The 16,527-nt window shown below is 44.5% G+C and overlaps 1 protein-coding gene across 1 annotated transcript in view; it reads right to left on the bottom strand.

Moving 5' to 3' along the window:
* SCUBE1 (signal peptide, CUB domain and EGF like domain containing 1) overlaps positions 1 to 16,527 on the bottom strand; it is a 228,838-nt gene that overhangs the window by 175,534 nt on the left and 36,777 nt on the right. The window contains exon 4 of the mRNA XM_026864497.1: positions 16,163 to 16,399. Coding sequence (XP_026720298.1) covers positions 16,163 to 16,399 — 237 coding nt within the window. The remainder of the gene's footprint in view (positions 1 to 16,162; positions 16,400 to 16,527) is intronic.

The following is a 16,527-nucleotide window of genomic DNA, read 5'->3' as shown; positions in this document are numbered from 1 at the left end:
ACAAAGCCAGGCAGTCCAAGGGTACTGCCCTCCTCCCCAACAGCAGGCGGACAGAAGTGGGTGAGTTTATATAAATATTTGTTTAGCCCTGGAGAGTCACTCCCAATGCTCTCATATAGATGATTTCTCATGAGATGCCTTTTACAGCAATGCTATTTTATTGTGCACAGATAAGCAAAATGCAGCAATCTCTTGACTAAAGACTTGATTAACAGCCCAATAAACAGTTTAGGGTGGGTTTTTTTAAAATTTGACAGGACATCCAATATAAAACTAGAGATCAGAGAAGTCACTTTCTGAAATGTTCTTGATGAGTTCCTCATGCTTTTCCTTCCTCCTTCTCATCTTTCTAGCCAGTCCCTCTTTTAAGGTTTATCTGATGTACAATCATAGTACTTCTAAGACATATAAACCAAAGTCCAAGGGAGAACACATCACAACATCCCTGGTTATCCACTGAAAACAGGGCACCAAGGCCTGACTAGTTAACTCGGCGATGATTAATGCAGGACCGCACTCTCAGTAAAAGGCTCAAAATGAAATAACAGGGTTATGGGTGTTCATCCCTGGCACCTGGTTTAACAATGTAACCAAGTAAAACCAGGTTAAACACTGAGGTCAAGCTTTTCAAAGCACCTCTTCATTGTTCACAACCTACTTGAGACTCTCCTCATTGTGAGGGAAGAGGGAAGGCCGGTTGTTCTGAAGATGCTGTTAGCTGACCAGCCAAAAACTAGAATCTGGTTTTGTAGGATTTGATCATGAAGAGAAACATGATGTGACACTCACGGTAAACAACAGTAGATGGGAGGCCAAGAAAGTATATACAGGGGTATACGATTACCTGTTCCTGCCCAGTTCTTTTCCAGCATACTGAGCATGGCTAACCACCCATGCACCAGCTGTGAGTCCTGCACAACCCCTCTGGAAGCAAACATACTCGTCTTCCATTTCTGTTCTGAAGATGCCATCAAACACGGTGATTTGAATGAAACTTCTGGCTCAAGAAGTCTCTGCACCTCTAACTGCGTTCTTCCACGTCACGTGTTTTATCATCATCTATCCTTAGCACCCACTGTTGGCCACTGTCAGGCTGCACATCGGGCTAGACAGATCTTCAGGCAAACTCGTTCTGGCCAGCTTACAGGTATTAAGAGATAAATACACATAGGTATGTAGCACAGGTAGGGACCAGCGTTCTTTGAACCCACTGTCAAGAGCTCTGGTTTTACCTGCCTGTAATGGGTAACATCTAACAAACTTTGTACGTTCCATCCGCACGGAACATACAACACGCTGGACAATAAGGAGAAATCCTAAAAAATGCTTAAGGGGTATTCTAAAGACCTGGTAACTAGGCAAATGAGACTGACATTCAGGAAGGTCTGTCCATCTCCGTAACTGGCACAAGTAACTTTTCTGAAAAGTTCCTTCTAAGCGCACATAAAGGTCCAGCAGGCTTTAGTGTAAAGGACTCTTAATTTACACTTTGTTTATGCAAGCAGGCAACTCGGCTACTGGAATGAAAAGCAGTTCAATCAAAGCAAAGGGATGATCACACAGTCTAGCAGCGCTTCCTAAGTAGGATGCAGCAAGAAAAATCTTAAGGCTGAGTTCTAAGAAAACACAATTTAAAAAATCAATCAGCTTTTTTCTAAAATAAAGTTGTGTGGGGTTGCTTTGTTTTGTTTTTAACTATATGCCTGTGCTGGAGAAGTGGGGGCCTATTTTAAATTAAAGAATTAAATTTTTAAAAAAGTAGAACTGAGACTGGGAGGATGAATTTCATAATGATCAAATGATGATATGGCAGCGTAAAAATCCCCTGTCCTGGTTAAATGATCAGAGCACAGTTAAGTGCAGAATTTTTTCCATTAGTTTTAATGGACTCTGAATCCCTCAGCTGCTGACTCTTTGGCCCAGACACCCCACGCAACTTCACATGCCCAGATGTAGATGTCCACGTCTGTGTTAGAGAACAACATTAGTTACAGGGCACGATTTACCTGACCTGGTTTTATCTCCAGCAATACAAGGCAAACTGACTGCAGGAAATTCCTATTTCTCCCCATCAGCTCTAAAGGGAAAGCAGGTGAACCGCTGAGGTGCACTGCTCTGTACTACTGAGACCCGTACTGGGACGGATCAAATCCTCCTTTGCCCTCTTCAGACACCCCTGAAACGCACAGACACTCTTCCAGTACAACAAACACTCAACAGATAGCGCCAGGGCTTCCCTCCCGACAGAACAGTCTCTATTTTGACTGGAAGTCAGGTCTCTGGACCGAGTGCAACATAAAGCCCAAAATCAACTGTCTGAGCACAACTGAAAAGTTAAACTCAATGAATTATAGGTTGTATTATTAATGGTTGTAATTACGTGCCTAATATAACAATTAATTGCAGTGACTGACAAGCGCTCACTTAAGGACAGAGAAATGCAGGAAGCTAATGTTTGCACTGATTCACATGTTCATTTTGTAACTCCTGACCCCAAAAAACTTTTAAAACAAAGGGCAGCAATATGTTTTCACATTACCACAGGAAAAGTAAAGTAATCCCACCGCCCACCAGTCAAACAATTTTACAGCCAGCAGAAGGCACAAAACCACATGGAGGAGATATTTTTAATTAAGTGCAATATAAGGAGAATAATGGTTACCCGTATTCAGTCTGAACAATTATCAAAAGGGCCTTAGCATTTTAAAATAAGGCATTTAAGAAAGGCTTACTGTTTTAAACATAGGCTGTTTCCGATTATAAAGTAGAGCTTTTAATTAAGATTAGTAAGGCCTAATTCAAGCTATAATTTGGTTCCTTTAGTTAGCAAATGTCTATTAAAACTGAGCAATTAAGGTTAAATGGGTTGAAGCATTTAAAGCACTCCCTCCTGCTTCAAATACTATAATAGAAAAGACCATGTCAGTGACTAATTCAGACCAGAAGATGTGTATTTCCCTTCAGTTTTATACTTCCTTGCTGATCATAAAATTTACTAAAGAACCCATCAGTGAACTAGATTTTCAGTAGAACATAATGTTTATATGTTACACCTTACCAGGCATAATTTAGAAAACAAAATATAAAATATTTTGTAATTTTATAAATATAGCATAAAGCCTGCTCCTATTACAGTTTTTCTCCCTTAGTTTTATATAGTTCACTAATAAAGACATGCAGTAAACTCCCCAGTAGCATATTTCTCCCTTTTGACAGTTGTGTTTAGACTTGGCATAACAGGCTTAAGCATGTATGTTGCGTATGGACTGCTGACAGGTCAAGGTTGAAGCACACTACAACTTGTGTTGCTTACATAAACCACCTTTCAAAGCATTCCCACCTCACCTTCCACTTCACATTTTAACAGCTTCTTCAAAGACTGAAATTCTTCCTGCTTGGTCTCATCTTTGAGATCAAGTTATTTTAGCAAGTTCAAGCAAAATGCGCCGAGCAGGCCAGGGGCCCGTATTTCCACGGGCATGACGTGCCCCAGGGACACCCCTGCCCAGCTGCGCAGTGCCCTCGCCCTGCAGGGCCCTCTGTCCACGCTCCTACCCAAGCCCCAAACCGCTCTCTCCGGGCTCTGCTGGGCTCCGGTGACGTGACCGGGACAGCAGGCTGCCCCTTCCATCAAACACGGGACCCACAGAAACCGTCTGCAGAGGATCATCAGGTGGCTCCAGGATTACAAGCTCTGGCCCTTTCCTCAGTGAAAGGCAACACTCACAGACACGTGCTGGTCCTTCCAGGAAGGTCCCCCCGGGGCTCCGAGCCTCCAGCCCTGCCTCGGCTAACTCGGGCAGCTCCACCATGTAACCCCACTCCGGGTAGGGGCTGGCGGTGCCTCCCACTGCAGAGCAGGCTGCAGCCACTGCCCATTCCCTTCCACCCAGGACACCAAAATACCGGTCTGAAAAACACTGCAAAATTACCACCGGGGCCTAAATCGTAACATCACTATTAACGGTAATGACTAAAAGCCTTTTAGGATAAGCAGTACAGGAACATATTCTAGTAACTGTTCTACTCAGGCACAGGCTAACATGCAAGTTGACAACTTGGAATTCCTCAGGATACCTAAATCTATTACAATGATATCTGTAATCAAGGTCGTCTGCGGGAATGCAGGTGCACACAGGCATTCGTACATGTGTATGCTCTTGCTTTGTGCGCCAAACTCCAGTGAAAGCACTCCGAAATGTGCACTGGAAACTTTTCTATTAACTCAAAGTATGTCAATAAGCTATTCTAGAAAATGGACGAAATTACTGCTGCTATCCTGAAGAGATTTGTGTCTACTCCTTACTCGGAATAAACGCTAAAGCTTTTGGGTTTTGCTTCATAAAACCACATGTGATGCAGACAACTTCCCTCAAGAAAAAGAATTTTAAAAAGATTGCATCCTTTCACTGTTTCTGTTTTGAAAAGTGCCAGAAGCATAAAGAAGATAAATCATTTTTATATCGGTTTAGAAGTTAACATAACTGTTAACATAAAACCAAAGTGACAGCACCTTGGATTTTATCCGTATCACAAAAAAAAAAAAAAAGTTGTTTCCTAGTCAACTGGAACAGTTAATCATACTATAAACAACAATTTGAGGGGTTGCTTTCACTGTTACAGCTTTTGAGAGAATTGTAATAGAAAAGTTCTTTCATTCTGAGGCCATAATCTCCTTAGATGTAAACCTCTGTATATAGAAGCAGCTGCTTCCATTTTCACATAGTGAAACAGTCTGTCCCTACGGAACAGCCTATACCCAAACCAAGCCATTTCAGCCTGCAGGTTTTTATTTCAGGAAAACAGGCTGAGTTTGTCTATTAGCAGGCAAGTTTGTCTATTCCTGCTTTATTCTCTGGCTCACTCTTCCAGGTCAGAGTAATTCTGGCAGCCCTCCTTCCCTCATTTATTCCCCGTGCTCCGAATACGTCTGCACACTCCAGTCTGTACAGAGGTCAATTCGCTTTCCGAGGGATTCAGGGCAAGCAAAAGCCCCGGGGCTCTGCTTGTGTGTGCCCTCCAGTAGCCCAAGAGTTGAGAGGCAGCCGGTGAGGCAGGCTCACGCCTTGGGCAGCCTGCCGGGCCAGCCCACCTCTCCCCAGCGTGCCCACCGAGAGCCACCGGGAGCCGACCGCAGGGTTTGCGGAGGCAGGAGCGATACCTCCCGAGCACCTGCCCTTCCTGGGTGTGCCGTACCCAGACCAGCCTTAGGGAGCAGGTGAAGCTGACCACTGCACAAGAATAACTGCGGTGGCTGAGGAGAAGGATGTGGAAAGAGGAACTTTGATCACATTCATCTTCAGACAGATTGGAATGCCTCAGAAAATGGGCATTTCTAAATAAAGCCAGACTTTGGCACTTTGTAGTTAGGTAAAAATATAGACACGTCTCCAAATCACAATTTTTATGGAACCCTTTTCCAAGAAAGTTTAGCAAAGTGCAAAAGGAACAAAGGCACACACAGCTCTACTAAGCAGAGACACTATCATCTCTAGAGGTACCAAGTCAGATGCCAAATTTCTCCTACATACGTGCTGCCAAAAAATATAGATACACGCTACCTGGGCTCCCCATTCAGCAAAGCAGGTACCTGCTTACTTCAAGCACTTTTTCACTGTAACAGGGAGATAACTTGCCTGTAAGTTTTGGATGCAGCCTCTGCTTCCAGATCATGAAATCAGAACTAAGGCACTTCAGTGCAGTTTCACTCTGACAAGCAAATGGAATGCACAGCAGTTACATCCTGTAGTATCTTCAGCAACGATATGGCCAGCGGATAACTACGCCTGCAGAGGCTCCCACTCACTGTCTCTGAAGCCTATTCTGCAGCAACACCCACATCCCCAAATATCAGTATTATGCATCACTTCTTATTTTTCCAGTTAAAAATTTAACCTTCTGTGAGCACGATGCCTCCTTAAACGCAAGGACTGACAGAGGTTCGTGCAGACTAAGGCACGGGACGCAGAGGCAGGTGTGCAGAGTTAGGCAATCTCTAACTGGGAGTAAATGAAAACTGGGCTTTATATTCTGAAATAACAGCTTAGCTGCTTAACAGATTGATTATAGGAATCAGAATGATCTGAAGGTCATTTAATCTGTTTAAGGTTTCTGATTCCGTCTTTGGTGGCTGCACTGTAAAACATCAGTAGTTGTGAAAGCATGGTCTCGAGTTTGCTGTGTTATCTACGGGGCCTACACACCAAACAAACTGCTCCTGTCTTAGGCACCAAGTTTCAGGTGTACAGCATCTGCAAGATGAAGGTCTTACATCAGTTCATTAAGTGATCCAGTTATCTTTTCCTTCTATTCCTTGGTCACTGAAGGAAAAACTGATCTACAGCCCCAGAGAAGGAGCACTGTAAAGTAAAGACACTATCTTCGGTTCCATAAAGCCTTTAAACAGAATTACTTTAAAGAGCAACAGCTTCTTAAGATCAAGCACATGCTCAAGTACCCTGATGAATCAAAGCATTTGAACAAAACAGCTCTTCAAACCATAATGTAAGTGTATTCCTTTTGCTGAGCACCTTAAATGCCTAGAAAAGCCTTGAAATTCCAAGGGCTCCTGTCACACCCCACCTTCAGTTTCCTATAACCACCAAACAATTACAGATGGGCTAGAATTTTTCATGCAAGGTATCTGTTTTAAAGCAGGTCTTTTTTTCAGCTGAAATTTAGAACAAGTGAAAACTAACAAAAAACCCAGGAAGTTGCCTTTTTTCTAAAATGATCATATGGAAAATTCACTGCTTTACTACATTTAAAAAAAAACCCCAAACAATTACTTGAACAGATTTAATGCTCTCGGATTTTGTTTCCTGTAAGGCAGCAGGGAGTTACCTTTCAGCAGATTTCTTGGGACAGAAAAAACTGGCCAAATTACAGATGAAAATTCACCAAACAAAAAAAATAGGCATTAAAAAAAAAAATCATTAAAACAAACAAAAAAATCAGAATCAAATAAATTCACAAGCTCAGCAATCATCTGCTGAAATTTAGGTAGCTAAAGTTTTGAAGTGTCCTTCTTGGTTGGCGTTTTTTCAGCCTTAGGCTGCAGTTTCACAACACAGTGGCTCCAGAAACTAAACCAGATTAGGAAATCTATTCACCTTGGCCACCACCACCCTCTCCCTGCCCTTTGTTTCAGCCCCTACACCCCCGTTCATTGTCTTTCAGTGTAGAACAGCTTACAGAGCCACGCTGTAATCCTTTGGCTTCTCTTCTGCTTTTGGAGGCATTATTTCAGTGATACTCTTCAACGTATAGCCCACATCAATGCCCACATGCAAAAAAACCCCAAACCAAACCAAACCAAAACAAAAAAAACACCAACAAAAAAAGCACGATTAAGCAAACAGGAACTTCCTAAATCAGTGCACTGAGGAAGCAGAGCATTCCTCCTTTTTCCAGCAAGGCTGTACACACATTCTTCCTGCCACACATCCTCCACCCCAGGGCTACCTGAGGCTGGCTCAAACTTGCCCTGTAGCCAAGGCTCCCGCATATCCTGGTCTAGAAGGGGCTGGACTACTGCCACGGGTGCAGAGGCTACCTCCACCATCCTCTGCCACGGGTACAGTGCTGCACGCCCCACCCGTGACTCCCACTACACCCACAGGGCCCTGACATCCCTGCACCAGCTCCAGCGCCGAGGAGAGGAGACGGGAGCCGCAGGAGCGGTGCTTCTCTGGGCAAGGCTTAGGGAGGGGCACAAGGTCACGGTGCCCAACTCCTCTGCCACCCTCCAGCCAGAGGCCCCCTGCCCCGGGCACCAGCTCACTTTCAGACTCAGGACAGAGACCGGGTGCTGTGGAGGTGCAATGGATCCCCCTGAGGACAGTCCCCCTAACCAAAGGGGAGCTGAGAAACGACGGGCAGCAGGCAGGCAAAGGCACCAGAGGGGAGAGCCACGGGGCTGCGGGTGGGAACAGCAGGGAACGTGCTGAGGGACAGGGGAACTCTGAGCTGGTGGCGGGGCCAGGAAAGAGAGGGAGAAAAAGGAAGAAAAAGGGAAACTCTGAGCGCTGGGGGAGCTGTTCCAACTTGGAAGACAGAACTCAAGGGAAGGGACTGGTAAGGAGTCCCCAGAGCCTGCAGGTACCGGCTCTCCAGTCCCAGAGGTCTCGCTGTGGGACACCAGGTCACAGAATAACACCCTGGAACTGCAACAGGCCACTGAGGGAGAGGACAAGGGAAGGAAAACTGAGTAAAATGGAAAAGAAGCAGGTGAAAATACACTAGGATAGGAGAGAAGAAAGAGATGTAGGATTTGCGGTAGGACAATGACAAGGTTAGGAGACAGCTGAGTGACAGGATATACAAGACAACATAACGAAGGCTGCGAGAAAAGGGACTGCTCCCAAAGTAAAGGTGACAGGTGGGAGCGCAAGGAACACCGGGCAGTGGCTGGCAGACGTATAAAGAATGAAGGCAAAAGGACAGACTCTTTCATACTGAGCTTAGTACATTCTATTTATGCTCCTTCATTTTATTAGAATTGTCCTGCCAGATAGTTTATACTGCATATTTGGGAGAAAGAAGTTGTTCCTTCTAAACACCTCCATCACCACAGGAGGCCACCCTGGGTTGGGCAGCTTAGTAACTGTTGAGACTGATGAAATTTTATATATAAGTTCCCAGAGTACCCATAGCCCATCCAGCAGACAGGGAGCTTATCAACTATTCAGAGAAGTATCCTTGGACAAAAGTGGTTTTTCCAAATTGAGAATTACACGTAATGCTGCTGAATAATAAGGCCACATTTCTAGCGGTGTGGTATTTGTTTATGCAAAATATAGTGATATGTGTATCCAAAAAAGCATTTCTAGAGGGTGAAAAAAAAATTCTAAGTAAAAATGGAAGATTTCCAAACTGGACCACCGGGGGAGCTGTTCACTGACACCGCATTATGGGCTGCCAGAAAGTAGATCGGAGAGGTAGGACAGGGTAGGGAGGAAAAGGGAGAGGAGAAAACAATAGCGTGTGTGGCACCGGGACTGATGGCACTGTGAGCCAACTGAGGGGTACTCGGGTATTGTGCGATAAACTGCTGAACAGTCTGAAAAATAAAGCAATCTGAAATAAATAAATAAATAAATACAATCAAAGCCTGACCCTGTCCAAAACAAAAGCCCTATTCAAGGAACAGAAGCAGCGTGAAGGAGGAAACAAAAAGTTATCATACACTGTTAATTCACTTAAGCTGTAATACAATTCTGGTTTACTATAAAATGTTCTCAGGAGTATTTTCTTGCTACTTCTTCTCCATCCCCTAAGAAACTCCATTCCCTGAAGTAATTCAGAAAACTGGCAAGTTCAGAATCAAGTATTAAATGGTATCAAACAATTAAAAAAACCCAAACAACCAAAAACCACCAACAAAACAAAACCACAGATATAAAAGACCTCAGAATTTGATTCTGGGAAACACTTTTATTGCCTAAACCAAAAAAGATGCATCAAGTAACCCAATCAAATAAGTAGGATTTACAGAGGGAAAAGAAAAAATAACATAGTTACTAACTCAAATCAAAGAAGCTAGTTTGTATTCTTCCTCCCCCATTTTTTTGCTTTTTCACCCAGAGTAAAGCTATAATCTGTGTGAATAAAACTGGGAAGGAAGATTTGACCCTGAAATAAAAATCACCACAGGACTGAGAGGTGGCCGAGTGTCTCCTCCTCTGTGCTCAGACAGGCTGGTGCAAGGCAGCGGGATAAAACCAGCGTCACAGACCTCGGCACAGCCACCATGGGAGGGTGACATCAAGTTCAACACATGACATCAATGCCATCTGTTAAGGTGCTCTAGCTGGGAAACCAGAAAGCATGGCAGCTTCAGTACCTAATATTCACAGCAAACCTCCAGATTACTGGACAACCAGTTCAAAAGGAATCAGACCAGCGCCAAAGCCTCAGGCGCTAAACTGAGATCCAGTCCCGAAACGGTTGTACAGAAAATAGCAAAATGAGAATAAGGATATGAACAGAGGATGAAACAATATTTAGGAAAAATGTTTGCATTCCATCTTCCTGCAGCTTTTCAGAACAGGCAGACAACACGCATAGATATTTGCAGTGTTTTCAGGGAAGAAAAGGCTCAATACACCAACATGGAAAATTCTTTGTTCCCTGACAGACGCGTAGTGGAATGTTATCAGTAGATAATATTAGTTGATTTGACCAAAACAACTTCCCAGAGCACCTTCTTGCAAGCAGTAAGGCTATGGATGTAGTGATAATATTCAGCCTGAAATGAGTCAATATTTGCAATATCCCAGAGGATGACCCTTCCCTGAGGGAATGAGTTCACCTTCCATTGCAATTAGCAGACTCATCAATCAGGAAGAAGTCACTGAAGCTGCCTTGCTCAGTGCATCACTGTTACTCAGCAAAGACACACAGACAGCACAAGCCTGAGCCTACCAGAGCTGTGCAAGCACCGAGATGCCCAAGTTTGAGAGAGCGAAGGACACCCAGCAGCACTCGTTCACTCTCACATGACAGCGTTGGTAAAGATGGTTCACTTCAGAAAGAACCGCTGAGAGGGGACTGAGAGACACCATGGAGCTCTTAAAAGAAATGGGATGGCTGTTCTGTTTAAAAGACATCCAGAGCCGCGTACTTATCCCTGCAGAGCAGAGGAGGCTTCAGTGTGAGATACCAGGAGCTGGGAAATGAGAACTCTGCAATGTCCTATGCTGCCTCCAGGCTGACTGATTCAGAGCAGCCCCATCACAGTATTTGGATTCATTTCTGAAGAGCATGAGAAGAGCACAGCAGATCTTTGAGAGATTACAGTAAAATTAAGATCCAGTGAATGAGAGCAGCTTCTTAAGAAAACAAAAGGTAAAATAGGAGGACAAGATTAAAATTGTAAAGAAGAACATTAAGTCAAGCCCGAAGAAACAATTGTTATTATTCAAATGAGAGTGATAAGAAGATAAATTTTCTGTATGTTTTTCCAGCTGCTAAGATTTGTTTAAAATCCTTTAAAAACAGATCTAACAAGCAGGTGTAAGAAGAAACTTGACCTTACACCCACAAAATTACTGAAGATTATTATGAGTGGTTTATCTATGCCGTTTCTGATTAATTGTAAATGCAATGAGCTTTCACTTTAAACCTTAGTGAATTGCTGCAAACACCGTGGGTAGTTTGAGTTTTGGCTTCAGGACATTATTGCACCTGCACATGGGTTAGATGCGAGAGTCTGAAACCTTTACCAAAGTAAGAAACTCACTATGCTGTTGTTGCCGCCACAAAATGAGAATTCCTAGGTCAGAAAAAGGCTTTTAACAGTTTAGAGATGATCTGTACAGTACTCTGTGTTTTTCTGTCTGCAGCCACCGACTGTGTCGGAGACAAAGCCAGACACCACACAACATCCGTGGAAATAACTTGCACTGACATACCTAGATTTGGATATTTTTTCAGATACCTCATTGTTTCCATTCAGTGTGCACTGACAAACGTTAGGAACCGTGGCAGAAATTGTGACAGGCAGCGTATCAGCCCCAGATGAGGAGATGCCTTGCTAGACCATTTGGCTGTACATTCTCCCTCCTGAGAGCCTCCCTGAGCTAAGCAGCCCTCAGGTGAGCACTGGGGTTCAGGAAGGACAAGCAGTCTGTGTTTCCAAATGGACATAAGCAGAGTATACACCAGGAAAAGCACTGCAAGTGCATCGACATACGACAAACTTACATCCCCAGAAGGGCCCAGGCCTCCCCAGGCAGTAGCCCAGCAGAACGTCCAGCACGAGCAGAAACCCGACAGTCACACTCTCGAGGCAGCCTCTGCCAAGGTGCTTCACCACGGTACACGTACGCTGCCCTCAGAGACAAACCCATCAACAGCACTATGACGCTTCACAGCAGGAATTAAAAAAAAGTACAGCTGAAAGTTGCAAGCATTTCTCTTCTGTACAAAGAGTTCAAGAAACAGGACAGCTGCATGAAACCAATTCTTTAAAGAACTGAAGAATAGTTATGCAAATACTATGAAAGACAGTAGGAAAAACACAGCAAGGGAGCAATCTTACTCAGTATGGGAAAGCTCAGAGCAGAGTTTTGCAACCCAGAAGGAAGAGGACCCAGTGAACATGTCTTAGGGAAACCAGCCAATCACTTCCTCTACAAACTGTAGAGGAAGCATCCTACATGTAAGGTATCATCCACAAGACAAAGAAACTACAGCTAGAGCAACTCACTGAAACCAGTCACACGGAGAATAAACAGTAGGCTGAGGAAAAAGTATTTAAAATAGAGAATAAAGTTAACACACTAACTGAATATAAAATGGGCACAGACAAACATTAGCCAGAAATTCTACAGATTATTTTAACCATTAATGGCGTGAGGGTTTGGAACAGCCTGAGGAGTAGCATGGACAATAACAATTAACTAGGTTTGAGAGCTAAAGCCCTTCATGAACTGCTCAGTGACAGAGTGCCCTACAACAGGCAACACTGGCACTGGGGACAAAGGAGGCCCTACCAAGGCCCAGGGAACCTCAGGACTTGGAATTCTTTTCGACCCATTGGAATTTCCATTGCTTTGGCACAATTTTCCAGCTAACAATTTTACTGTGGAGAGACCTAAAGTCAATGTAGAGAAGGTAAGGACAAAGCCCTAGGGAGCATGGGAGAGCATGCCTGCAGCCAAAGGCAGGGCACAGCCTTTGAGATGCTGACTACAATCACGACAGGGAAGATCTCCTAGGTAATAGCAGGTCTGCCAGGGCAACTGAACCAGCTAGCGATGCCTAGATTTTGTACATTGAACAGAAATGGACACTTGAAAGCAAATTTTTTTTAAAGATTTCCTGGGTTGGACATGTTGTTCTGTCCTACGACAAGGCCGGCGAGAGAATCCGGGGTCAAAGGCTCTAGTATGTGATAGGGGAGGTACCACGGCACAGCGCAGCACCCACTGGGGGCAGCTAGGGAGGCAGGCAGGGCACTCGAGGAACAAGCAGCTCCTCTCTCTGGAGAAACAACTCTGCTCTGCAGAAAGAAACAGCTCAGCTGGTTCAGGCAAGAAGGCTACCCAGAAAAAAAAGAAATAAAGAAGGTAGGGTAGATCTGCAAACTGGGAAGTCATCCCCAATCCTCCAACCCGGGAGAAACCCAGTCCAAAAGGCACTTCGGGAGAACAGCAAAGTTCAGAAACAAATTCCTTGCTAAAGGAATTTAACAAACTGTCAAGAAGATGTTTCATTTAGCTATAATTGCTGTTAGAGCTCTACACGTGCCCTTAAAGGAATGTTTCCGTCTTACGTATTTCCCCCCACCCTTTAGGTCAAAATATGCACAAAATCCTGCACAAGTGGCTGGGCTCCACGCTTCCTGCATTAGCCTGAAGATCCTATTTTTCTTAAACCATTTTCTTTTAATAAAATATTATAAATAAATACACAAGAGTACACAAGATACACATTCCATACTGGATATCTCTGTACAAATATGTGCTTTTATATGTACACACATGAAGCTTTTATAAAACTTCAGAATCATCCAAATCATGTTTGCTCCCATACTCTAACTCTTTCTCTAAAAATGGGGTTTAAGTGAATGAAAGGAGCATTTAAGACTGATGTTTAAGGTAAATTAACATGCACACCTTTCTAAATTAACCGTAATGCCTCAGTATAACCTAAACTGGTAGTTCATTAATATGTATTAGAATAAATTTGATCACATAGTATCATTTCTTTCAGCTCACTGCACTATTGTCATTCTGCTCGTTCAGTAAACTCTGGCTGCATGCGAGAGCCCGCGCTGTAAGGGAGTTACTCATGCTATACTGAATGCTCTTCACACGGGAAAAGTACAGGGAGTTTGCTAAAAAATTAGTTAAAGAGACACATTATCTGTGGAAAAGCCATCCTCTTCTCATAGGTAACTAGTTTAAGTGATCAAAAAGCTTATTTAGAAAAGCTCAGTTCTAAAGACCCAGAATCATTTAATGACCCAGCTTTGGGCTTGGCACATTGAAAACCATCGGGCATATTTAATCTTTGTTACTACAAGCACGTCCACTTTTATTTAAAAGGTAATTGTTAAGGGTTAATTACAGGTGTTTTGATGTGACAGAACAAATATCAATCAACAGCGAGAGTGTGTTTATTTCCGTAGGTTTGGAGTACTTGAGCTCAGGCTGCTCTATGTGAGGAGCGGAGCTGAGGCAGATCCTGGGTGTGCCACGGGCTTGTAGGACCCTTCCTGCGCTGCTGAGCTGCCTCACTTATGGAAGGGACGTAGTATCTGCCTGCCACTGGGGTACACAACCTCAGTGACAAAGTTTCAAGGTACTTTGGGATCAAATTAAGACTTACTACATAAGTAATCTAAAATAAACTCCAGAAGGGAAGCATCCAGAATTGTTTGAAGTTTCCTGCTTACCTAAAAGTTTGATATTAATTACAAACTTAAGATAGAGAGCTGACCCAAAATCTTTAGAACTGTTACTGTAACACTGTAAAAAAAAAAAGTTATGTATCACCCACAGTAATACCTGGTTTAGACACCTTACACTCCTTTACCTAATACTGAGCATCTGTGCAGAAGGCACTGCAGTCTGTCCCAGCTTACGTCACTTATCAAGCTCATCAGACACTAAATTCCATCAGATGCAGGAGTCTGACATCAGCCACAGAACTTCAATGACTATGTACATCATTCCACAGAGAAATCTGATATTTCACTACTTATTGAGCTGTCTTCTCTACCGAGCCAAGGTAAGTCAGGCAAAGAGAAACAGATGCACTAAATAATCACTAAACTATCATCCAAGTCTGCCATAAACAGAGCTCAGCAGATACAAACAGGAGCAGTTAATGCTCAAGGGAACTTCTGATGTGGAAAACCAACCCAAGAAGTACCACCAACTCTGAGAATGCTGTAACCTTGAGCACATTTTCTCTGCAGAGAGCTCTTTCCCTGGAAAGGGTGAATAGAGGAAGATGTGGTGCTGAATGATTATTCTGTTTGTGAGAAAGAAAATATGGCTCCTAAATGAACAGCAGCTCCGAGACATTAGAGCACTGAGAGGTGGACAGTAGGAATTTGTCTCTGTCAATTTAAGGCCAAGACAGAGAAATATGACAACCACAAAAATGCTTTATGAGGGCACTTGAACAAACACTCTGGAAGTCCATGGAGAATAATATGTGGTTTCAAATTTTTGTAGACTTCAGCAAAGTCATTTCTAGGTCTTTAATCTTTTTAATGGACTGGCCATATACATTTTGAAAAAGTTTCAGTCTGCCATAGAATGAGAGAGGACTAGAAGGAGAATTTTTATAGCTGCTAAGCATCTACAAAAGCAGGAAAAGAAAAAAAATCTTCTGTCTTACTTGCAAGGCATTCTGCTGTGATTACAGTATTTGTTCTTTTCACCAGAGAATGATCTCTCTGCTGAGGTTCAATAGACAAGGTGGAGTTCATAAAATCTGAAATATGAGCGTGCACAGTGCCTAACAAAACAGGCTGGGTCTTTTCCATTTGCAGGGATTGATGTGAGGACATACAGAAGTAAACCAAGTTCTTACACCCTGTGCAAGTGCAATAATCTGAAATAGCCCCTTTTAAAAGAGCGTTCCACAAACGCAAAAACAGAGGCTCGTGGCCCGCAGAGTCAAAGAGAAGCAAGTGCCGGTGCCACAGAGACACAGCTCTGTGCCGGCCGGGGAGGGTGCCGGTAACCCCCTCGCCAGCCGGGCGGAAGGTGCCAGCTCCCTCTGCCCCGGGGGGACCCGAGGAGAGCGGCCGGGCCGGGCCCCCCGGCAGCCGTGAGGGGCGCCCCCCCTGCAGGGAGCCCTCCAGGAGCCCACCGGGGCGCCCAGAGGCGGCGGCGGGCCCGGCCCTGCCCGGGACGAGCGGCTGGTGCTCACCCGGGAGTCACCTCGGCGGGGAACACCCCCTTGGGAGTTTGGGGGGGTTTGAGGTTTTTTACTGTTTAAAAGCAGGCTGGCGGGCACGACGCCTGTGCCGCCGGACAATCAGGAGAAGCAGCAGGGGGACGCTTGCCAATAAACACCGAGACTGGAGGTCAAGCAGCTGTAAATCTGCATTAATCGTTTCAGGAATTCAGCTATTTACAAAAGCTTTTAAAGAGCAAACAAATAAGAGAAGGGAGGAGAGGAGCCGAGCTGTCCTTACCTTCGCATTGTTTCCCTTCGCCTTTATAGCCTGGCTTGCAGATGCATTTGTAGGATTTCGGTGTGTTCTGGCAAATGGCATCGATGTGACAGTCGTCCGTCGCTTCTGCGCACTCGTCAACCTCTGGAAGCACAGAACGAACCCCGAGGGGACAGATGAGAAGGGAGACCCGAGACACACCACAGCGGCGAGGACCGACTGAAGAGGCTGCCCGCCCGCCTCCCTCCCAGTGTCCCCCTGGAACGGGGAGCAGCCGAGGTTAAACACCCGAACCCACGGAGCGGTTACTCCCTTCGAGTCAGTCGTAAGCACGGCTCCTCCAAGCTGGAGGGGCTCGGTCCCACGGCCCCGACCAGGGAATCACC

Source organism: Athene cunicularia (genome assembly GCF_003259725.1).
Source record: "Athene cunicularia isolate RWA chromosome 1 unlocalized genomic scaffold, athCun1 chr1_part2, whole genome shotgun sequence".
Lineage (NCBI taxonomy): Eukaryota > Metazoa > Chordata > Aves > Strigiformes > Strigidae > Athene > Athene cunicularia.
The sequence above is the reverse complement of the archived record's forward strand: the minus strand, read 5'-3'. Positions and strand labels throughout refer to the sequence as shown.